The sequence below is a fragment of the Saccoglossus kowalevskii genome, chromosome 6 (assembly GCF_978046115.1).
Source record: "Saccoglossus kowalevskii chromosome 6, keSacKowa6.1, whole genome shotgun sequence".
Taxonomy (NCBI): domain Eukaryota; kingdom Metazoa; phylum Hemichordata; class Enteropneusta; family Harrimaniidae; genus Saccoglossus; species Saccoglossus kowalevskii.
Genome location: NC_140646.1, coordinates 21,464,496 through 21,490,707, shown reverse-complemented (window position 1 = coordinate 21,490,707; position 26,212 = coordinate 21,464,496). Strand labels below are relative to the sequence as shown.

The window sequence follows — 26,212 nt, the reverse complement described above, 5'->3', positions numbered from 1 at the left end:
GTGTGTGTGTGTGTGTGTGTGTGTGTGTGTGTGTGTGTGTGTGTGTGTGTGTGTGTGTGTGTGTGTGTGTGTGTGTGTGCGTGCGTGCGTGCGTGCGTGGGTGGGTGGGGTGGGGGCATCATGTAAAATGACCTACTTTCAAGGCATTAGCTGTGTGGTTCTTTATACAAATCATTATCTAACAATACCAAAGTATGTTACATACATTCTTTCTATCACATTCCAATGTCAGATCTCACATTATCTTTGCTAAAACCACCTACAAATTAGTTGTCCTTGATGGATAGCGTAATTTTTGTACTAAATAACTCGAGACACAAACTTTACATATTTTTATATCAAAATTTATTTCTCTTCTAAAGTAATTACTTGTCACTGTAGATTTCATAAAATCATTGTTCATATTATTATATTTTGGCAACGATTATAAAACTACCTTAGGAAGTAGCGTACAAGAGCTAAAAATACCTGTTCTTTTTTTCCCAACATTGTCCTTCGTACACACAAAATAAAACATGTACAAAAACGTATTTACAAATAATAAATATACTGTTACAAAACATGGAGTAAATATCGGTAGGTACGTATTGAAGAGGGGAGCAAGACTTAAGAGTGTGTAAACATCAGACGCTATTTAAAGCAATATTTCCCCTGCCATAAAATATTAATAATTTTTGTTAAAAATGTTCACAAATTTTGAAGGCTTTTATGAATACCTTCAAAAGGACTCCCTACAACAAATCCAACTTCCTCTCCTTAGAGTATCAAGTTCCACAGTTACAGTACTTTACAAAAGTCACACCCCTCCTAGGCCAGGATGTTTTTCTCTCTGGGATGACTGCACCTCCACATGGCTAATACTGTAGCACACACACACTGTTTGACTAGAGTAAAGCCAGTTGTAGGATGTCGCGCAATATGTGGCCTGATTTACAAAACATTGTAAGTACAATGAAGTAATAGATGAAATCCAGTGTGTGGAAATTAAAGGTAGTCAGTTTAGTACTATAATAATGTTTCAAAGTTCTATGCTGTGATAAATATATACACGTATAACGATTTATCTTCATCAAGACTAAAAAATATTTAAGTAAACATAAAATCCGTAAACCCATGATCAGTCCAAAAAAAAAAACAAGAACCCTCACTGCAACCCATTTTGAAGCAATGCAAAAAACACAGAAATTGCACATTGTCACATTTCAGTATTTAGTGAAGTGGCTCCACAAATGCAATGAAAAACTAGTTAAGTACATAGAGATAGCCCTCATACGGCAGTTTTATTACCCATAACCCACTGCTGTACAATATACAAAGTTATGAATGTATTTTTTTACAACATATAACTGTACTGTACATATAACGTATATTAGTGTACATATAAAATATATAATATATATTTAGATGCAAAATGCTGGTCATAGACCAGAGGTCATGTTAGTACTAGCCTGGGAAGAACTGGTTTACAAGGGCAGATTTTCTGTCCCTGGATTATACGAGTCTATTTCAGTCTGATAATAATCACCTTCAGTTTTTGTACAGTAAATTAATAATTACTTACATTAAAACAAGTTCATACCATTTTATTTATGATGGGGATAACTGGAGGGGGGGGGGGTTCGGGGTTCTAACTCCACTAACAGAATTTTTTTTTCCACATTTGTAGATTGGTTCAAAAACAAGCTAAGGTCATAATATATTGGTGAAAACATTTTGCAGGTTAAAACCTGCTGATGAGCGTTTTTTTAATAATTAAAAAACAATCAGCTGATTTATGATATCCAATTAAAAACAAATAGCATGTATGGTATGACACAACAAACCAAGCAATGGAATTGGTACCAGTGAAAACTGGTGAAGTAAAGTTACCCGTGGCATACATGGTATGACCCAGCCAATCCAATCTGCAGCTAAGATAATTCACGTTGAAAGTCAACCAAAGACCAAACTGCTCATGCTTATTGATCCGTTCATAATTTAACATATACTACTGACAGATACACAGGACACATCTAACAAACATTATTTGTGTTGTTATCGCCCACACCCAATCTAACTCCAATTGTTAGAAACAGGACGTACATTCATTTCAGTGGAACAGTTAAAGTAATGAATGATAGATTCATAAAAATTACATAAGTGATAAGAGACAAAATTAAAAAAAAAAAAACAGAATTGAAGACACTATTGAAAAATATACAACTGCAGTATTTTCTTGGAATTAAGAACATAATTTCAACACAAGGATATTTGTAATCATCAGTATTACTGTCTGCAATCATTACAGACAATCCAAGAATCATTATTTCACCAAATCGGTTTGCCAAATAACAGAGAACAAATAATGTAAATCATCAAAATGTTCATAATTTGGTAGTACTAAAAAAAGTAACGATGAATAATATTAGGGTTTTGAGGGGCAGATTTAGAGGGGCTTGCTCACACATACATATCACACAATGCAATGTTGCGTAAAAGTAACGCACCTCCAATCCTGGTGTTCTCAAAACTAACATTTCACAAATGATTTTTAAAGTTTAAGAATCAAACTAAGGAATACTCACTGCTACAAAATTTTCCCTCACTCCAAAAATATTGTGAAAATACAATGGTTTAGATATAAATAGTTACATTTCAAATCACTTAAATCCCAAAAGTTTGTTCTTTCTATTACTTTGTAATATTTTATAATGAGTTTCAACATATTTACTCAGTTTGTAAATAATGTGCTTATAAAGTAAATACCTGGTTATAAAAACTTCTCTAATTTCATGAGGGACGTTTTTATGAGTTGAACAATTTGTTAGCAGTGAACTGCCCTTCCTATTGTATCATCAGATATATTTTGTGTGCAGCTTTAGACGTACGAATTAGTAGATGCCAAATACTAAAACTGAAATTACGATATTCACACGATATCCCGGTCAGAAGATGTTTGCAAACAGATTCAGCTGTGGTTAAATCAGACACGCAACCCAACGTTTCTAATGTGGTCTTCTTAATTCATGAAAATTCCCTTCAGGATTAGCTTAATGACCACCTATCCCTTATGTTTCCTTGTCCTGTTTCTTATGTCTTTATATACACATTATACATGTATATGAGAACTCATAACATCTGTCCGAGTGAACATTAAACACTTAGTTAGTTGTGTTGAGTGTGTTTAAAAGCAGAATTTTAGATTGTCCAGGTAAAAAATAAATAAATCAGCCAGGTTCTGACATGCATAACTAGCTACTGACTTTGGTTCACAGCTCATTTTGCTTACATATGTTGAAGGCTTTCAAATAATTCAGCAGATGATACAACTTTAAGACAGTGAAATGTTATCGTCATCAATCCTGATAAATTGTCAAGTGGGTTGTAGTTAAAATACAAAACGGCTTGAAGACAGGTGAAACAAGCTTTTTGAATTATACTTTGAAGAACAATTATAGTGATAGAAATAGAACAATAAATTACGATAAGCAAACGACCTGAATATGTTTACATATGCCATTAGGTGTTATGACTATCGTTAACTGTCTACCACCCTAGTCAGCCTGTTGCCCTGTTTTGTTTAGTGCCATTAAATAAATTAACATTGGATGAAGAAATGAAAAGCAAAATAACATGCACCAACGGCCCAAAATGTTCAATGAATGCACAAAGTTTGAAAGAAAACCATTCTTACACGATTAAAATCAGAAATGGCAGAAATGCTTGATTTTGTAAAAATAAAATGGCCACCAGTCAGCCATTCTGAATCAGATTTAGAAAACTAAATGATGTCAAAGTTCCATTATGTTCAATGTATTTATCTAGTTTGAATAAAATTCATGCATATGCAACCAAGACCCAGTTCCAAAATGGTGGAATTGCTTGATTTTGATAATTTTCAAGCATAAAAATAGTTGCCATTCGGCCATCTTTAATTGGATCATAAAAGTCTCTCATGATGCATGGACGGACGTACAGTGGTCAATCCAAATTTCCTATTTTTAGTCCGAAGGGGAACTACTGGTAAATATATATAATAATTAAAAAAAAATAACTCAAAAGCAAATTGAAAATAAATACAAGCTTACAAGCAAATTTTATGACAAAAACATAAAGAAACCACATGGTATGAGAGGTGGTAACATGCACAACAAACAATAAATTATTTAAAAATTGATGTTACCATCAGGAAAAAAAAAACATCTGGAAAGTTGCCTCAATACTGTCAATTTTTTGGCAATCTGTTAAAGGATTTACCGGTAACCTTGTTTTAAAAACTTATTCACAAATGTATTCTTAAAAATCCAAATAAGACGGCAAGCACGATGTGAAATGGAATTTTTGTTTTAAAAACATTTTTGGAAATGAGTAAATGAAAAAAAAAAATTGTGCGATGTCAAGATATCATAGGGATGGTTCTAGTCAAATGAGCCGACAACAATTACTTTGATTCATTCGCGGTGTTTGCCCCCCATGATGTAAGCTGCACTGACTACTATGTACATTGGATTTCCGCGAGTCGTCACTGCTCTTTGAGTTACTATTAATTTCCTTATTGTTACTAAAACGTCCGCACATACACGTACAACCGATCTTAGATTTTCCAGACGTTTTCTCCTCATCTTTGAAATTCTCCTCTTGAGTGTACTCCTCCTTTGGAAGGATTAACATTTTACTTTCCGAAATATCCGGAAAATCTTTTTTAGACCAGGATATTTTTCGATTCTGGTAATTTTCAGTTGCCTGTTCATCTGAATCACTTGGTGTTGTGTTGCTGGGGTCAATCACATATTTACTCGTACTGAAATTAGAACTACAATTTGAATTAACACTCAGATTACTAGTCTTCAAACTGTCTCGCACTTCGTTACTCTTCTTCCCTTTGTTATTTGTTCCTTTGTTGTTTACAGTCTTGTTAGACGCACTCTTCTTCTCATTACTGGTAGCGCCACTGGAAGATACGCTATGGTGGTTAGCGGCCTGATTGTTACTCCCCTCATTGTTGCCGCCACCCCCAGGAGGTCCATCTCTGCTACCACGCCTGTGTTTCCGCCGGATGATATCATGTTCGCAACGCCGTCGATTATCAGTGTCGTCATCACTGGCATCTGATGAACTATAATTGGTGGCTCTCCCTGGATTTGCTGGCTTCAGTTTCGGCTGCTTAAATTTCTGTCGCAAGAGTTCAGGAGATCCATTTGAATTAAGCGAGCTCATCCTCATCAACGGACTGCCGATTAATATATCTTCATCAGAGTCATCTGAAAGAACAACATAAGACAAGTATTAGAAATCATGCAGTAAAGGTCTACAAAATAATCACAAAAAAAAGTGCTGAATCTGGGTGTATAAGCCCCACAGTCATTTTCATTCCACACTAAATAGGAATGCAACTTAAAACATATATGATAGCTTTGTGAATATTTCCATTCATGATAAGTTTTCTAAACAGTACTCACGCTCTTCTTCTTCGTTGATCTGTAACAACGGCTGACTCTTTCTTGTCGTTAATGACCATGAACCACCAGCTATAGGTACTCGTAATTTTTGTGACATGTCGCCAGAGGATGATCCGTCTGACGAGTGTCCATCACTTTCTTCTTCTATCGCTGTCATGCTATATTTCACTCGGTGTTCCTCTTCCTCCTCCTGCAATGATACAATATTTACATTTCTTTGATTAATGAGTAGAAAAGCTAGCATAATACTATTACAATGTTTTCTATCAATGGTGTGACTGTCAAGATCAGCAAAAATGCCCTTATACATTAAGCTTATCATGAATGTCTTGTACCACTAAGTTTGGAAAGAGATAATCACAACTTATTCATAGTACTGCTATATAAGGGAGACAAGTCAAGGATAATGTATTTATGTCAATGCCATATAAGGGAGACAAGTCAGGGATAATGTATTCATGTCAATGCCATATAAGGAAGCCAAGTCAGGGTAAATGTATTTATGTCAATGCCATATAAGGGAGCCAAGTCAGGGATAATGTATTTATGTCAATGCCATATAAGGGAGACACGTCAAGGATAATGTATTTATGTCAATGCCATATAAGGGAGCCAAGTCAGGGATAATGTATTTATGTCGATGCCATATAAGAGAGCCAAGTCAGGGATAATGTATTCATGTCAATGCCATATAAGGGAGCCAAGTCAGGGATAATGTATTCATGTCAATGCCATATAAGGGAGCCAAGTCAGGGATAATGTATTCATGTCAATGCCATATAAGGGAGCCAAGTCAGGGATAATGTATTCATGTCAATGCCATATAAGGGAGCCAAGTCAGGGATAATGTATTTATGTCAATGCCATATAAGGGAGCCAAGTCAGGGATAATATATTTATGTCAATGCCATATAAGGGAGCCAAGTCAAGGATAATGTATTTATGTCAATGCCATATAAGAGAGCCAAGTCAAGGAGAATGTATTCATGTCAATGCCATATAAGGGAGCCAAGCCAGGGATAATGTATTCATGTCGATGCCATATAAGGGAGCCAAGTCAGGGATAATGTATTCATGTCAATGCCATATAAGGGAGCCAAGTCAGGGATAATGTATTCATGTCAATGCCATATAAGGGAGCCAAGTCAGGGATAATGTATTCATGTCGATGCCATATAAGGGAGCCAAGTCAGGGATAATGTATTCATGTCAATGCCATATAAGGGAGCCAAGTCAGGGATAATGTATTCATGTCAATGCCATATAAGGGAGCCAAGTCAGGGATAATGTATTCATGTCAATGCCATATAAGGGAGCCAAGTCAGGGATAATGTATTCATGTCGATGCCATATAAGGGAGCCAAGTCAGGGATAATGTATTTATGTCAATGCCATATAAGAGAGCCAAGTCAAGGATAATGTATTTATGTCAATGCTATACAAGGGAGCCAAGTCAGGGATAATGTATTTATGTCGATGCCATATAAGAGAGCCAAGTCAGGGATAATGTATTCATGTCAATGCCATATAAGGGAGCCAAGTCAGGGATAATGTATTCATGTCAATGCCATATAAGGGAGCCAAGTCAAGGATAATGTATTCATGTCAATGCCATATAAGGGAGCCAAGTCAGGGATAATGTATTTATGTCAATGCCATATAAGAGAGCCAAGTCAAGGATAATGTATTTATGTCAATGCTATACAAGGGAGCCAAGTCAGGGATAATGTATTTATGTCAATGCCATATAAGGAAGCCAAGTCAGGGTAAATGTATTTATGTCAATGCCATATAAGGGAGCCAAGTCAGGGATAATGTATTTATGTCAATGCCATATAAGGGAGACAAGTCAAGGATAATGTATTTATGTCAATGCTATATAAGGGAGCCAAGTCAGGGATAATGTATTTATGTCAATGCCATATAAGGGAGCCAAGTCAGGGATAATGTATTTATGTCGATGCCATATAAGAGAGCCAAGTCAGGGATAATGTATTCATGTCAATGCCATATAAGGGAGCCAAGTCAGGGATAATGTATTTATGTCAATGCCATATAAGAGAGCCAAGTCAAGGATAATGTATTTATGTCAATGCCATATAAGGGAGCCAAGTCAGGGATAATGTATTCATGTCAATGCCATATAAGGGAGCCAAGTCAGGGATAATGTATTTATGTCAATGCCATATAAGAGAGCCAAGTCAAGGATAATGTATTTATGTCAATGCCATATAAGGGAGCCAAGTCAGGGATAATGTATTCATGTCAATGCCATATAAGGGAGCCAAGTCAGGGATAATGTGTCTATGTCAATGCCATATAAGAGAGCCAAGTCAAGGAGAATGTATTCATGTCGATGCCTTATAAGGGAGACAAGTCAAGGATAATGTATTCATGTCGATGCCATATAAGGGAGCCAAGTCAAGGAGAATGTATTCATGTCGATGCCATATAAGGGAGCCAAGTCAGGGATAATGTATTCATGTCAATGCCATATAAGGGAGCCATGTCAAGGATAATGTATTTATGTCAATGCCATATAAGAGAGCCAAGTCAGGGATAATGTATTTATGTCAATGCCTTATAAAGGAGACAAGTCAAGGATAATGTATTTATGTCAATGCCATATAAGGGAGCCAAGTCAAGGATAATGTATTTATGTCAATGCCATATAAGGGAGACAAGTCAGGGATAATGTATTTATGTCAATGCCATATAAGGGAGCCAAGTCAGGGATAATGTTTTTATGTCAATGCCATATAAGGGAGACAAGTCAGGGATAATGTATTTATGTCACTGCCATATAAGGGAGCCAAGTCAAGGAGAATGTATTCATGTCAATGCCATATAAGGGAGCCAAGTCAGGGATAATGTATTTACATCAATGCCATATAAGGGGGCCAAGTCAGGGATAATGTATTCATGTCAATGCCATATAAGGGAGCCAAGTCAGGAATAATGTATCCATGTTAATGTCATATAAGGGAGCCAAGTCAGGGATAATGTATTCATGTCGATGCCATATAAGGGAGCCAAGTCAGGAATAATGTATCCATGTCAATGTCATATAAGGGAGCCAAGTCAGGGATAATGTATTCATGTCGATGCCATATAAGAGAGCCAAGTCAAGGAGAATGTATTCATGTCAATGCCATATAAGGGAGCCAAGCCAAGGAGAATGTATTTATGTCGATGCCATATAAGGGAGCCAAGTCAGGGATAATGTATTCATGTCAATGCCATATAAGGGAGCCAAGTCAGGGATAATGTATTCATGTCAATGCCATATAAGGGAGACAAGTCAAGGATAATGTATTCATGTCAATGCCATATAAGGGAGCCAAGCCAAGGAGAATGTATTTATGTCGATGCCATATAAGGGAGCCAAGTCAGGGATAATGTATTCATGTCAATGCCATATAAGGGAGCCAAGTCAGGGATAATGTATTCATGTCAATGCCATATAAGGGAGACAAGTCAAGGATAATGTATTCATGTCAATGCCATATAAGGGAGCCAAGTCAGGGATAATGGATTTATGTCAATGCCATATAAGGGAGACAAGTCAGGGATAATGTATTTATGTCAATGCCATATAAGGGAGCCAAGTCAGGGATAATGTATTTACATCAATGCCATATAAGGGAGCCAAGTCAGGGATAATGTATTTATGTCAATGCCATATAAGGGAGCCAAGTCAGGGATAATGTATTTACATCAATGCCATATAAGGGAGCCAAGTCAGGGATAATGTATTTACATCAATGCCATATAAGGGAGCCAAGTCAGGGATAATGTATTCATGTCAATGCCATATAAGGGAGCCAAGTCAGGAATAATGTATCCATGTCAATGTCATATAAGGGAGCCAAGTCAGGGATAATGTATTCATGTCGATGCCATATAAGAGAGCCAAGTCAAGAAGAATGTATTCATGTCAATGCCATATAAGGTAGCCAAGACAAGGAGAATGTATTTATGTCGATGCCATATAAGGGAGCCAAGTCAGGGATAATGTATTCATGTCAATGCCATATAAGGGAGCCAAGTCAGGGATAATGTATTCATGTCAATGCCATATAAGGGAGCCAAGTCAGGGATAATGTATTCATGTCGATGCCATATAAGGGAGCCAAGTCAAGGAGAATGTATTTATGTCGATGCCATATAAGGGAGCCAAGTCAGGGATAATGTATTCATGTCAATGCCATATAAGGGAGCCAAGTCAGGGATAATGTATTTATGTCAATGCCATATAAGGGAGCCAAGTCAGGGATAATGGATTTATGTCAATGCCATATAAGGGAGCCAAGTCAGGGATAATGTATTTATGTCAATGCCATATAAGGGAGGCATGTCAGGGATAATGTATTCATGTCAATGCCATATAAGGGAGGCATGTCAGGGATAATGTATTCATATCAATGCCATATAAGTGAGGCATGTCAGGGATAATGTATTCATGTCAATGCCATATAAGGGAGGCATGTCAGGGATAATGTATTTATGTCAATGCCATATAAGGGAGCCAAGTCAAGGATAATGTGTGCATGTCAATGCCATATAAGGGAGGCATGTCAGGGATAATGTATTCATGTCAATGCCATATAAGGGAGGCATGTCAGGGATAATGTATTCATATCAATGCCATATAAGGGAGGCATGTCAGAGATAATGTATTCATGTGAAAGCCATATAAGGGAGCCAAGTCAGGGATAATGTATTCAAGTCAATGCCATATAAGGGAGCCAAGTCAAGGAGAATGTATTCATGTCAATGCCATATAAGGGAGCTAAGTCAGGGATAATGTATTCATGTCAATGCCATATAAGGGAGCCAAGTCAAGGATAATGTATTCATGTTGATGCCATATAAGGGAGCCAAGGATAATATATTCATGTCAATGCCATATAAGGGAGCCAAGGATAATATATTCATGCCGATGCCATATAGAAAGCCAAGTCAAGGAGAATGTATTCATGTCAATGCCATATAAGGGAGCCAAGTCAGGGATAATGTATTCATGTTGATGCCATATAAGAGAGCCAAGTCAAGGAGAATGTATTCATGTCAATGCCATATAAGGGAGCCAAGTCAAGGAGAATGTATTCATGTCGATGCCATATAAGGGAGCCAAGTCAAGGATAATGTATTCATGTCGATGCCATATAAGAGAGCCAAGTCAAGGATAATGTATTCATGTCGATGCCATATTAGGGAGCCAAGTCAAGGATAATGTATTCATGTCGATGCCATATAAGGGAGCCAAGTCAGGGATAATGTATTCATGTCAATGCCATATAAGGGAGCCAAGTCAATGATAATGTATTTATGTCAATGCCATATAAGGGAGACAAGTCAGGGATAATGTATTCATGTCGATGCCATATAAGGGAGCCAAGTCAAGGAGAATGTATTCATGTCAATGCCATATAAGGGAGACAAGTCAGGGATAATGTATTCATGTCAATGCCATATAAGGGAGCCAAGTCAGGGATAATGAGTCTATGTCAATGCCATATAAGGGAGCCAAGTCAGGGATAATGTATTCATGTCAATGCCATATAAGGGAGCCATGTCAAGGATAATGTATTTATGTCAATGCCATATAAGGGAGCCAAGCCAAGGAGAATGTATTTATGTCGATGCCATATAAGGGAGCCAAGTCAGGAATAATGTATCCATGTCAATGTCATATAAGGGAGCCAAGTCAGGGATAATGTATTCATGTCGATGCCATATAAGAGAGCCAAGTCAAGGAGAATGTATTCATGTCAATGCCATATAAGGTAGCCAAGCCAAGGAGAATGTATTTATGTCGATGCCATATAAGGGAGCCAAGTCAGGGATAATGTATTCATGTCAATGCCATATAAGGGAGCCAAGTCAGGGATAATGTATTCATGTCAATGCCATATAAGGGAGCCAAGTCAGGGATAATGGATTTATGTCAATGCCATATAAGGGAGCCAAGTCAGGGATAATGTATTTATGTCAATGCCATATAAGGGAGGCATGTCAGGGATAATGTATTCATGTCAATGCCATATAAGGGAGGCATGTCAGGGATAATGTATTCATATCAATGCCATATAAGTGAGGCATGTCAGGGATAATGTATTCATGTCAATGCCATATAAGGGAGGCATGTCAGGGATAATGTATTTATGTCAATGCCATATAAGGGAGCCAAGTCAAGGATAATGTGTGCATGTCAATGCCATATAAGGGAGGCATGTCAGGGATAATGTATTCATGTCAAAGCCATATAAGGGAGGCATGTCAGGGATAATGTATTCATATCAATGCCATATAAGGGAGGCATGTCAGAGATAATGTATTCATGTGAAAGCCATATAAGGGAGCCAAGTCAGGGATAATGTATTCAAGTCAATGCCATATAAGGGAGCCAAGTCAAGGAGAATGTATTCATGTCAATGCCATATAAGGGAGATAACTCTAATGCATTCATATCAATGCCATATAAGGGAGATAACTCTAATGCATTCATATCAATGCCATATAAGGGAGATAGCTCTAATGCACTCATATCAATGCCATATAAGGGAGATAACTCTAATGCATTCATATCAATGCCATATAAGGGAGATAACTCTAATGCATTCATATCAATGCCATATAAGGAAGATACGTAGGCATCATGTATTCATATAAATACAAGGGAAGACAATTCAGGCATATAATGTATTCATCGGAATGCAATATAAGGAACAGTCTCCCAAAATTATCATTATAGAACAGCACTCTCCAATACTCATTTGCAACAAATGTTTCAAACCTTGCATAGACACTAATTACACAATGCAACAAATCATATGTGTAGATTATTTCCAAGAGATTAGATATCTGGAAAATGAATCATGGGTATGTGGATCTTGGAGATCGTGCCCCTAATTTCTAATTTGAAACAATGATGCGCATATTTAATATTCAGTTTTCTTCGACTAAACCATCTATTTGTAGAGCGGAGCTGAAAGCATTGGAATTGAATATTTTATGGTTTATTGATTTTCTGACATGCCCCGGAAAGAAAGAGTCCTGTTATAAGTATTGGCAACATTGTAGTCAGATACTGATGAATACAATTCGTGACATTCATTCACCGAACCACAGCAGTGACAATTGACGGGTGGATTATGATACAGCAAATATACAATCAATTGCCAGTGGCAATACCGTACATAATCTTTTTTAGTGGCACAACGCCCACTATGCAGGAAAAGGTTTCAATGATCGGATTACAATATATGCCAGATTAGAAGTGTATCATCCATACACATGTGTATTTATGATCAAAACTAGTCATATTTATTGATTCGGTTTACCAAAAAATTGTAAATTCCAATTGTTGGTATACGTGTGCTTCAGTAGATGCACTTCTAAATACAACATGCGTGTATTCATACATGAATGTTATGTTACGCATCTCTTCAATCCAACTTTTTCACAGATTTTAAAACCAAGATAATTTTTTTTTACAATTATTCCAAAAGTTGTATCAAGACTTGTAAGTAATTTCTTTTTGGTCCAAAATTATCAAAAAACAAATTATGTAAAATATTGCATCAAAATTTTGCTGGGAAAAAATGATGGCACTCAGTGATAACACAGCTAAATTTAAGATATATTACCGGTAGTGTGACATGAGTGACAAGAAATTCCTGAAATGTTGACAAGTTATTCCTTGTGATTGCCTATTTGTAATGAAAGTTCAACAGAAAAAACTTGTCTGATATCTGACTAAATTACTAAGAACAATTGTATGAAATTTTGACCAATTTTCATTTCAAAATGGCTGCCAGAGTATGGCACTATGAGGGGATATCACAAAGTCACTGTTTCTGTGGAAACAAATTCAGGTAAATCTACTTCTCTACTATTATTAACTCTTTGTCATTTATTTGATGTGAATTAATTAGTTCTGCTTTTAATTTTTCCTGCATTTTTACAAGTAAACCGTGTCAATCCTTAATAAGATAAAAATCTAAAATTAGATTTCACAGATGAATGTAATTATTGATCGAGTGCAATTATGTTAGAGCCAAACATGCCGCAACCATACCGTTAGACTATGCAGAATAACACAAAGCAGACTTATTTACTATTGTTAAGAAATTATTAGCTTTATTACTATAAGTTCACAAAATTACCATGGTACATTAAATTTAAAACTCTGGGTTGTTATTATCAATTAATATGTACAAATCTAGGAAAAAAACTGAGTAACCCAGGCAAAACTAAATGGTTTGACAACACATGTAATTATCACGTTTGTGTGGATATCATTGTCCTAAAAACTATATTATATATACTATTATTAAGTCAAATTTTGGAAAATGTGTTAATATTGAAAAAAAACACACATTTATCATGCATTGTTCAAAAGGATCAATAGTATCCATTAAATTCTTATTGGCACATGAAAGTATATGCGCATAAATTTAGCAGGAATAACAATTCATCCCAAGTTTTATCTTTCAGAATTTTCTTTATTTTTGCCAATAGTCTGGCCAATGTTTGGTAGTTTAGTATTATGTTATGCCACCAAATCATATCATGTAAATTATAAATAATATTCACCCATATGAATCATATAATAAATTGCCCTTTCTAATAGAAACATATATTCCAAAATTCATAATTCTTAAAATGTAAGATTTGTTGTTATTACAAGCATATAAATACAGTGCAGTTAAGACATGCATAAGTTGGCAGTAAAAATATCACAAAAACATGACAAATTAATTTTTCTGAAGCTTACTATTATAAATGTTTTCTATTTATTTGGAAAATTAGATAATCAAAACAACTAATATTTGACTACAGTTGTTTTTTTTACAATACATACTAAACTGCACAACTACTGTTCATTTGGTTAGTGTAAAACTGGAATAATGGAAAGCTTTATATTCCTAGAAGTCACAGAATAATTATCAAAAGCACAATTGGAGTTAGGGGGCCTAGTTTAGACTGCTTCTGTTCCTCTAGGGGGTTATTCTGAATTGATTCCAATTTCTGACAGGGACTAGTCATTCCCTACTTTATTTTTGCAGGCAAATATTGGTCACAGAATAAAATTCCATACATTTAATAAAATATGCAACTAAGACTAAAAAAAAAAACATACTGTTATTGCAATTAGTTTCACATCAACAAAAAGCGATGAGAACAATATTTCAAAAAAATACTTTAAATAGTAAGCTTCAATGTGGCAGTTGTGACAGTGCCCTCATACAGGAAATGTGCGAGTACACATGCAGTTTATTACATCAATGACGGTGAATTACGGTCTCACTATTACAACTTACCATCAAGACACTGACTCCCTCCTTGACGATACTTCTACCGTGACGCGGCACGATTGTTAAATGATCCCTGGATAAGAGGCCGCGACGAGGGCTACCACTGATGGGACTGCCACACTCGTCCTCCAAGGACGAGGAGTGGGACAGCGGCGACATTTGTGGCACTGGTATTGTGATAGGCTGAGTTACCGGGTGAGGCACCACATGTGTTGATGACATCACAAAATCATCTGCCGGACTTTCAAGACTGGTGGGAGCCATCTGTTTTCTGCACAAGTGAGAAGAAGGACAGAATATGAGTTTCCTTTGATCCATGATTATGACATCACTAGAATATTGTACAGTTGAATTCAACTGCTTGAGTTTTAAATTTGAATGTGAGAGTATTCAACACAAATTACAAACTAAACTTACCGAGGTGACAAAGCCAATGGTTCAAGATTCGGTTTAGCTTTGGTTTTAGTAGAAGGATGCTTGGGCCCAGCGACTTTTTCTGCATGTAGTCGGCGTAGTTTGCGTTCAGCCAGCAGACAATAAGTGGCAGCAATGTGATCATATGCGTCACTATCAATTGACCTAAATAAATAATATGAGGAAAATTAGAATCATCAACAACAAATAATAACTGTGGTAAAAAAACATAACATTTAAATACAGGAATTGAGATATTAAGCCATTTGGGAATGACACAAGGGTCAGCATTTATAAGCTCTGTTTTTTAAAGTGCTCATTCCAAATCTACACTGTGAACATTGCTGAGGAAAAACACAATTGCCTGAAATACCAAGTATGAACCTAGTTGGACAGTGAGAATTTTGAATACGAGCAGAAATGTACAAACAAAATTTTGGTAAAGCAAAGCCTACTGCCAGTAGGCCATCATGGACAGACCATGACACAGACTTATTTTCACAACACAATTGTGTGTATACCAATATTATGCTCTAGGTTTTTAGGCCATTTTGGGGTCAAGTATGGCCTGCCAATTGGAGAATTTGATCCAACAAAAAACGGGGAATATGTATGCCATCCCATCTCTACTATATTGTATGGCTTGAAAAAAAAATGGGTTCATGAACCTGAGAAAATGCGACAAACAGATGGATGAATGTACAAAACTCAATCCATACATGTAAAAGCTCTGGACATTGTCCAGTTGGAAAACAAGTCATTGTCAATGACACGTCCCCGTTCCGTTCATATTTGAGTGACATATACATTCAAAGCAGATCATGACCGAAATGCACCTGCATATGTACAACACATTGTGCTAAATCTGAACAAAATCCATCCATGCATGACTGAGATCCGGTTCTGGAATTGTGAAAATACGTGATTTTGATGCATTTTCGGCCTTAAAATGGCCATCATTCCACTATTGTTAAGCAGATCATGAAACAAATGCACATATCTATTTGTGACTTGATGTACCATGTGTGTGTGAAGTTTGAACTTGATCAATCCAGACATGTCTTGGATACGGATCCAGAACTGAATTCTTTAACAAAATGGCCGCCAGTCGGCCATTTCGAACTTGATTCGAAAAAAAAAAAAAAAAGTGCATCAAGGTCCTATTATTATGTTTAATGTATGTACCAAATTTGAACAAAATCCATCCATGCATAACTGAGATACGGGTCCGGAATGGTGAAAATGTGCGATTTCAATGCATTTTCGGCCTTAAAGCGGCCCCCATTTGGCTATCGTTATTGAGATCATGAAACAAATGCACATACATATTTGTGACATGATGTACCTTGTGTGTGTGAAGTTTGAACTTGATCAATCCAGACATGTCTCGGATACGGATCCAGAATAGAATTCTTTAAAACAAAATGGCCGCCAGTCGGCCATTTCGAACTTGATCCGAAAAAAAAAATGACGTGCATCAAGGTCCTATTATGTTTAATGTATGTACCAAATTTGAATGAAATCCGTCCATGCATAACTGAGATCGGGGTCCGGAATGGTGAAAATGTGCGATTTCAATGCATTTTTGGCCTTAAAGCGGCCGCCATTTGGCTATCGTTATTGAGATCATGAAACAAATGCACATACATATTTGTGACATGATGTACCTTGTGTGTGTGAAGTTTGAACTTGATCAATCCAGACATGTCTCGGATACGGATCCAGAATAGAATTCTTTAAAACAAAATGGCCGCCAGTCGGCCATTTCGAACTTGATCCGAAAAAAAAAATGACGTGCATCAAGGTCCTATTATGTTTAATGTATGTACCAAATTTGAATGAAATCCGTCCATGCATAACTGAGATCCGGGTCCGGAATGGTGAAAATGTGCGATTTCAATGCATTTTTGGCCTTAAAGCGGCCGCCATTTGGCTATCGTTAATGAGATCATGAAACAAATGCACATACATATTTGTGACATGATGTACCTTGTGTGTGTGAAGTTTGAACTCGATCAATCCAAGCATGTTTCAGATACGGATCCAGAACTGAATTCTTTAAAACAAAATGGCCGCCAGTCGGCCATTTCGAACCCGATCCAAAAAAAAAAAATGACGTGCATCAAGGTCCTATTATGTTTAATGTATGTACCAAATTTGAACAAAATCCGTCCATGCATAACTGAGCTCCGGGTCCGGAATGTTGAAAATGTGCGATTTTGATGCATTTTCGACCTTAAAATGGCCGCTATTCGGCTATCGTTAATCAGATCATGAAAAAAATGCATGTGCATATGTCCCATATAATGTGTGATGTATGAGTCCAGTTTGAACTTAATCGGTCCATGCATGTTCGAGATACAGGTGATCCCGGACGGACGGACGGACGGACGCACACAGGGCAAAACATAAGTCCCCGTTTTCGGACTGCGTCCGAACGGGGACTAATAAACATAGTTGAACTCTGGTGACCTTGCCCTTTGTTATATAATATAATTCCCTTTAACATAGTTTGTTTCAATATAAATATACATTGTCATAATTAATTTTGAATACAAAAAAGTTTTGGGGTTGAACTAACAGTGGGGAATCAGTCTACCGAATGTCCTTTAAAGATGTAAATATCTTACAAAAACATTAGTGCCTTATTTGTTTAATTATTTAAAGGGACATAATTTCCAGCTTTATTCAAAGTAATTCAGATATTTTAGTATAAAAACAAATGCCTCATTGCAAAAAAAAGTGCTGCATTTAGACGTGAATAGATTCATAAAACATGCAAGATAACAGAAAATCTTAGCTGGCTTTTGTCCAAGTATTTTGTACAGGTGTCTGTCAAAAAATAATGATTCACTGAGACAAATATGAACTGCCTCATTGTGTGACTACTGTATTATATGAAAAGTAAAAAAAAAAAACACCCTTTATGAATAGCTATCATGTTGCAAGCTCTGCTTTAAATAGTTAGTTGGTGTCCAGTGGAGGGAGAAGTCAACAGTACTGTTGCCTCCTGAGAACCTACATCTTCAAACACTGCAATCTTTGTTTGAAGTGAGTTTTTAAACTAGTATTATAAAAACTATCATTCTGTTCTAATTGCTGAAACATATTCCTGTGAGTTTTCATTTGTCGAATGAACTGTTTGTCAAATACAGAATACATATATTTTAGAACAATTTTCTTTTTAAAATGTGGATGAAATGTTTTGCTTTTTATGTATTTTTTATGTATTGTTTTTGATTTGATAACTTTGAACTAAACAGATTTTCTATTAACTTCAGATCTTGATCAAAGTTTGGCACCCAGTTCATAGCAGTGCTTATATTGATTTTCTGACATCTTGTTTTCTGTAAAGATTTATTGGTAGGTTTGCAAATGTGTATCAGACTGTGCAATCTCTCCATGAGTTGGTTTTGAAACCCAGTAAGGGATTCTGAGATACATTACCAAGGATATTATTACAAGATAAATCATTTGCTTCATTGAACACATACAACAATGCATATTTCCACTGAGATCAGTGACCTTTGATGTGTATCACCAGTGATCAGTCAAGTAGAAACAGTCGAAATATTTTATCAGTTTTTCTCAATTTTTGCATGATATTTTCATACAGGACATCTGTTGTTCAAACTCAGGGAAGACTTTATACTGATGAACAAGGTGACCAAGTTTGATGAAGTTTGGAATAGAATTAGTAAAGTTATCATGCACACAATAACAATTATTAACGACGACAACGACGACGACGACAACGCCGAACAAAATCTTTCCCTTTATATACCTTTCCCTTCCATCTTTGATGGTACGGGCAAGGTAAAAATGTGGCTGGACATACTTTAAAATTGAAACTGTATCAGCTATGTTGCCTTCAACCATTTTCTTGATTATATATTCACGATCTGCATCAGTGATGTCTTCTCTTTGTATAAAAGGTATATTATTGACAGTCACAGATTCTCCATAATTTACCCATGAATGGTTTTCAATATCGTCTAAAGTAGCACGCCGACTCGCATCTCGTATAAGCATACTTCGTATAAGACTATAAACAAATACAAAACAAATAGCAGTCAAAAATTTGCTGGAAGCCCTAAAAGAAGAAATCAATAGAAGTGCATGGATTGCTGTTTTCCAATTGGCCAATATTCAAATTGCATTTTGTATGCATACAAAATCTTCTATCAGATAGGATTACAGTTGAAAATGTCATCTGTCTCTTTGTGCACAAATCTGACCTTTACACGAACAAGTGCACTTCTAGCAAAGGGGACTGTAGTCGAAAATTACATCAGTCTTTTCGTGCAGCAATTTCACCTTTACAAAAAAATGTCACCTTCTAGCATAGGGGAGAACAGGCAAAATAAACAGGACTCATTTAAGTCTGATTACCTGCAATGTTCTCGTGAGAGCAGCAAATTATAGATTTAGTATACGAAGAGATGGCTGCATTGCTAAAAGTTTTACTTACTAAAAGCATATATGTAGAGTTACAGACACAGACCTGTGTGACATCTATTAGAGAAATGTCAGCTTGAATGCTTTGTTATTTATTTATTTAAAACGTTATGCAAGTGTCTAGAGTAAAATAAAATGGGGCCTGGAACTATCATTTTACCATTTAATATATATCTACTGAGTGACAGCAAAATGTGAACATACCAGTACTGTAGTCTTAATTGCACTTGTTTTTAAATTTTATTCTCCGCGCAAACATTGATAGATTTTAAGCCATCGTAACACAAATTTTTTTGAAAAAAATATCAGTTTGTGAACTGGTACACACCACTACATTGCGCATGCACGCCGAGGCACAAGAAAAAGGGATGTTATGCTTGCTCAAATGAACCAGTGTCGACAACATTCCATTAATACTCCTTTATATCAAATCTGTATAAACCATAACAGAACATGATGCTCTATCTACCCGTGGCTTGAATAAATTAAAACAGAATTTCATCTGATTACGATAATTGCACTGATTCACTGGTATAATGTAATTTACATATATACATTATGATTGGTCTACAGCTAGCAGCACATAGGGAATTAATTATTAATATTCAGTAGGAATCCCTAATCTTGTGTAATAGTATCAACACCCACTATGCAGGTATATGCTTCTAAAATCTGATTATATTTACAGAAATGTCAGATATCTCTAAATCCAAACAGACTAAATTAAGAGTGAATGAATGAATGAATATGCTGCTAACATACTTTTGATGCAAGAATTTACAGAAACGTTACCATTCATTCCCTGTGACTAGGTATTTGAAAAATACTGGGAAAACAAACTTGAGGTAACTGAACTTGATCTTGTAGTCAAAATGATATGAGACTCATAGCGACGCATACAACGCGTGTAAAATACATTGTTTATTTACATGAAATTCAAACACGCGCTGCGCGGCGTCCACAGTGGAAACAAGTTTGAATACTTTTTCTTTTTGTTTGCCTATTATTACTGTCACAGGATATAGAAAAACTAACCCGAAAAATGAATTATTGCAAAACTGAAAAAGACAAAGGTGCAAATTATTCCTGCTTTCCAGCATAAAAAATATGGTCAAAAATATGGTCCAGTGAACAATCTGTGCAAAAGTGACCATGAATGACTTACTTTTTACATGTATCCGAAAGATAATCTGGTAAAATATATTTACAATCCATAATCATGGTTAGTGTTTCGCTGTCATTTGCTTCATTGAATGGTGGCGAACCACTTACCAACATGAATAACAATACCCCAAGACTCCAGACATCTGGAATAGAAATAAATACAGTGATATATCAGTACATGTGGTACGAGTATGTCAAGAATGGAAACTACCGTACATGTTACATAGATGGCTAACATGTCACGCACGTAGCACCACACAGTGGGAGAATAACTAGACCACCAGCCTACATCGACTTTGTGTTACCATACATGAGTTTACATGGCTCGTAATTCACATATAGGTCATAGAAGCGATTACTTACGTGTAGATACCCTACACCTCAATGCCCTTCAAATATAAATAGCCAAATATTCTTGACACATTTTTAGAAATTTAGACCAGGAAACGAACAGGTGAATAGCTACCGGTACTGTTCATTTCTGCTTTTTCACTTGAAAATTGAAATGTACATTTCTCTTTCATCAGACTGATGACCTTGTGAAAACGACTTCATGAGTTGCCAAGCAACGCTTCTCTAATTAAATCTCACCACCCAGAGAATATCATTTTTTTAATGATAGCTAAGCTCATTGCTTGCAATGAAACCTCAAAACACTTCAAAAGAAAAACAATCTTTGAGATTGAAACAAAAAAATACCAACAGCGCCCTCAAGGGGTTTGCTGCACTACTCTAGCAGAAATGCTATGCAATGATGTCATCAAGTTAAATGTTAAATTAATATTATTTTAGTGCTCATTGTTTTTATTCAAAGGTCAATGCTAGCCTATATTTTCAACATCAAGGAGGAACGTAAAATACACATATTAATAAAATTTACACATAAGATATGATAATCATTTATTCATTATCAGTTTGTAGGTTAATAAACCTCTCTAAGACTCTGAAGATTACTTCAAAATACTTTCTCCGAAAATAGACTTTTTTTAATAACATCGTGACAATCTACCAGCATCTTAATAATTTGTGATTAAAGCAGTGAAAATGAAAATAATACATGGTACGGTAAAGTCACAGTTCTATGTAATATATGCATTTCTTTTTAAATAATATCATTCTGAAACACAAATACATACACATGGATCACCTTTAAAACTGTTTGTGGGATAGTAGTTAAGTTTAAGTTTCAAAAACAGCCATTATGTTCTCTTCAAATGTAACAGCTGCATTTCGTTATTCAAAAACCTGTGCATACATTCAAGCGATCCTTAAGACAGCATAATCTACATTGGAAAATGGAGTTTAACTTTATATAAGTAATTTATAACATCAATAACTCTTGAATGGATTACACAAGACATGTGTTACGCAGAATCCTAAAATATAATCAGTCGATTTCACTCGTCTTCCGGTCTAAAAGTAAGGTAAATGACCCGACATGGTTTACACACACTCAGTGAATATAGATTAGTTGGCTGCATTTATGTTCTCGTTTCAATTCAGTCTTCCTTTGCATGGCAGCCATTGACGTCACTAAACCATTAAATCAATCGTAAGAATAGAAACATTTGGATAATTGGGCATCAGTGAGCACGACGTGAAGTAATCACGCACAGTTATCAAGTGCGAATATAATGCTCGTAATATCATCAAGAATTATTACGATGCCAATGTTTAATCTCCCCTATCCCCCCATTTTTGAGAAAAAATGAACTAACCAAAGAAACCCAAGACTGTGTGGGCAGACAAGCCATGTTGTATTAAATTTAGCAAGGGGATTGTCAGCTGCAGTAATACTCAAATTAGGGATTATAATGGTTGGTAATTTCCAAAATTTTAATAAATGTCAAAACGTTGTCAAAAGTGTCAAGATACTTAAATTTTTATAAGATTGTGACGTAAAGAAATTCCTGAAACAGATTTGACATATATCAAAAGGAGCTGCGTCTATTTCCGCATGAGCACACACGATTAAATAATAAAAGCATTATATTAACAATGTATTTCTCATTACATTAAAATAAAATATAAATTTATACTTAAATTTTTTTGGTAATAAAACATTTAAAAAGAAATTTGGTTGAATTAAAGATAAACAAATTCGGCAAGTGTTTAAGATGACAGTAGAATGTCCATATGCCAATAACAGCTAGTGCTGAATATGAACTATTAAAGTACATATAATATACACCACATCACTTAGGATCACAGCAAGGTCACTCGAAGGTCAAACTCTAATGCGATTTCATTGGAGGAATAACAGTTAATTGATTACCAAAATAGCAACAGAATGTTTCAAAAGCAGGACACAGATCAATTCCATGCTGTGACCTCTTTACTCAGATTTCCTTTTCAATTAACATCAAAAAAAAAAAAAAAAACTAAAATACTTGTGAATTATTGAATAGGCTTGTCTGCATTTATTAGCTACATTTATTCTCACTATAAGAGGTCAAGTCAAAAAAAAAAAAAGGATGGGAAATATGAATCGCCATGGAAACTATCACAAGGTTGATCTTGAGATGCTATTTCTAATGTTGGAGCTGAAGTCTGTATAAATCAGTGCCACTATGAACACACTGCAGGATGCACCATTCCTAGAATAGTTAGACATCCTATCTCTTCCTTGCATAATTGACGTAATATCTAAATGTGAAATGTACATGTCTGTACAGAATAAAAACAAAAACAGGGACCATTTTGGTAACCACAATTAAACATTTCCAACAAATATCTATGATATGTTTGTTTTACTATTGACAATAACAACTCAATTGACAGAATGAATCTTTAAATCAACATTGTACCTTGCACTTTCTTTATTATATCTATAACCCCCCCCCCCATAAGAACTGAATCAGGAATGTAAATTCATATATTTATACGTAAATTCATATGTTTATTAAATGCTTTAGAAACTCGTCTTATTTTAACTTTGAAAAAAAAAAACTACTCGCACTATTAGAAGCGCACCTCCAACTGAGGCATATACAATCCAACAACTACATTTGTTGTATACTGAATCATTTAAATATTATTTATTTAGACTATAGAAACACATCTCTGTAAATTATGTCAGCGCATACACATACGAATAGAGCAAATATGCTATATATATTATATATTAAAAGTACATGTAGTTTTAATTACTGCCGCGCTACATCCGGTGTTGCATCAATAAACTAAGAACATTATTAAAATATGTAATTCTGAATTGGATATTATCACCTCCTACAAATTATTAAGATAGTTAAGATTTAAAAATAAAAGAACTTTAAAGGGGAACCGCTCAATCCCATGGATTGCACCAAAGAATCATGGGACACTATTGTTTATGTTGTTTACAATGTTAATCTATCTTTTGTTATCCATTGTTATTTTAATCCAGAAAGTAAATTTGTTGTGAAATTAATCTTAACTGGAAGGTGCCCCTTTAAGCAAAAAATGGAGATGGATATTATATCTCTTAGGATGGTACCATGGGTCTGAAATCACAGAATTAGCAAGCGTATTCAAATACAGTATAAAAGATTACGTAGACGCAAGTCTGCTAAAGCTAACAAAAAACAGTTCTAGTCTTTGTAGAATGCAAACAAATAAAACTGCACATTACATGGTTTCCTAGTAGGCTAGACAAAAAGGGCATACAGTATAAACAGTGATTAAAAATAAACTATACTGTTATATATAGGGAGTATAGTATGCTTAGCATATGTTTAAGAAAGAAGGGATAAACAATCTAAGAATACATTCAGTGTTGTTAGAGGTCAGGCTATACACCAATAGATTGAACCGAGGCCATGGAAGTTGAATGACTGTTCAAAGTTTAGTATGGTGATTTGTTATGCACCTAGTCTGAGTTATATGCATCTGCAATACATATGTGAAGTTTTAATTAGATATATCAGTTGTCAATACTTAGTGCATTTTTCCCAAGCCCTTCCAGCATTACAAGGTGTATTTTGTAATTAGAGAACACCACATGTGTCAACCTGAAAATTTTTTTAGTCGAATAGACACATTGTATATTTACCGAGATGCAACTAATTGTCTCTGTGCCAAATCTGAAATAAATCGACCAAATGCATAGGCCCGTAATGTCACAGGCACAGATGGATGCGACTGAAATTAATAGTCAAAGTAAATTGCACCCTTTCAATATTGACCCCCTTATCTTTTTAATTATGTACAATTTCAGAGTACAAATGGTGTTACGTCAAAATATTGTAAAGTAGCATTAATCTGAATTCTTTATGATGATTAGGAAGCACCATCTGTGGTAGCGAAAGTCCCTTAGAATTAAGAGAAGTAGTTTTAAATTACTACATTCATGTAAGACCACCTGCAACAAACTGCTGACAATGCACACAAGTACACAGCACAATGAGTGTGTAAAGTCCACAGTAAAGTAGGACATTACAAGGAAATAAAAATATAAAGGTCAGTATGATCACCACTATGTGCAGATCAATAAATTTGTCTGTTTTTAAAAATATATTCGTGCCAGGTGGTGTCACTAGCTATGTTCACATCACAGGATCTCGGCACGTGCCAAATATTTTATATCCCTCGAGTTTGCAGATGGATTACAGCAGTTGCTTTCACGTTACTTGTGACTACTGCGGCTTGTGCTGAAATCGTACCACAATACACCTGTTTTTTGTTTCTTGTTGAGCTGTCAATGAGAAACAAAATGTCATCTTCTTTCCATGTACTAGTCAGTGCTCCTACTTGAGCATCAAACCATATCTTTCTAGACAAGCAGGCAGCACTTTCCTCCATCGCCATGTCATATGAATCAGTATATGTTCTCTTAAGTTCACTGGCAAGGGTGTGATTTCCTGTTTATGTTGAGCATTCAGGCAGCCAATCCTGACATGTGCCGAGTTTCGATCCTGACTCTCTATTGGGACCAAAATCAATGAAGTCCAGACTGTTCACACACACTTTTTGGTACATGACAACTCTGTCCCAACTCTCGGCACATGCCAAGATCCATAACATGAACACAACTACTGACTTTTTATTACATACATATACATAACAGGACTGTGCGGTGATTTCTAGCACTTACAATAATGTCCTACCCAAAACATCAAACCAGGCCTGATCAAACAACTACACAGCTGCATCCCTGGTTGAATGAATCTCGGCCATTGGTAATATTTAACCCCAGATAAGATTTGAACCCAGGTAATAATTGAGCCCAGGTAGGATTTGAACCCATGAATTTGAGCCCAGGCAGAATATGAGCCTTGGTAGGATTTGAACCTAAATGGGAATTGAACACAAGTTTGATTTGATTACCTGCGGTAGGATTAAAATCTAGGTAGGATATGAACCAAGAATTTGGCAATGATGGGTCCAATGCAACAACCACTATACATATACAACTCCTGAAATTGATAAATTAAC

General features: G+C 35.7%; 1 protein-coding gene across 1 annotated transcript in view; it reads right to left on the bottom strand.

The window, feature by feature from the left end:
- Positions 1–328: 328 nt before the first annotated feature.
- Positions 329–26,212, bottom strand: part of LOC102808617 (uncharacterized) — a 39,222-nt gene continuing 13,338 nt past the window's right edge. Inside the window, exons 2-7 of the mRNA XM_085500184.1 lie at positions 20,799–20,940; positions 19,014–19,220; positions 15,179–15,340; positions 14,768–15,032; positions 5,439–5,628; positions 329–5,240 (exon numbers count right to left, since the gene is read on the bottom strand). Coding sequence (XP_085356310.1) covers positions 4,402–5,240; positions 5,439–5,628; positions 14,768–15,032; positions 15,179–15,340; positions 19,014–19,220; positions 20,799–20,940 — 1,805 coding nt within the window. The 3' untranslated portion in view covers positions 329–4,401. The remainder of the gene's footprint in view (positions 5,241–5,438; positions 5,629–14,767; positions 15,033–15,178; positions 15,341–19,013; positions 19,221–20,798; positions 20,941–26,212) is intronic.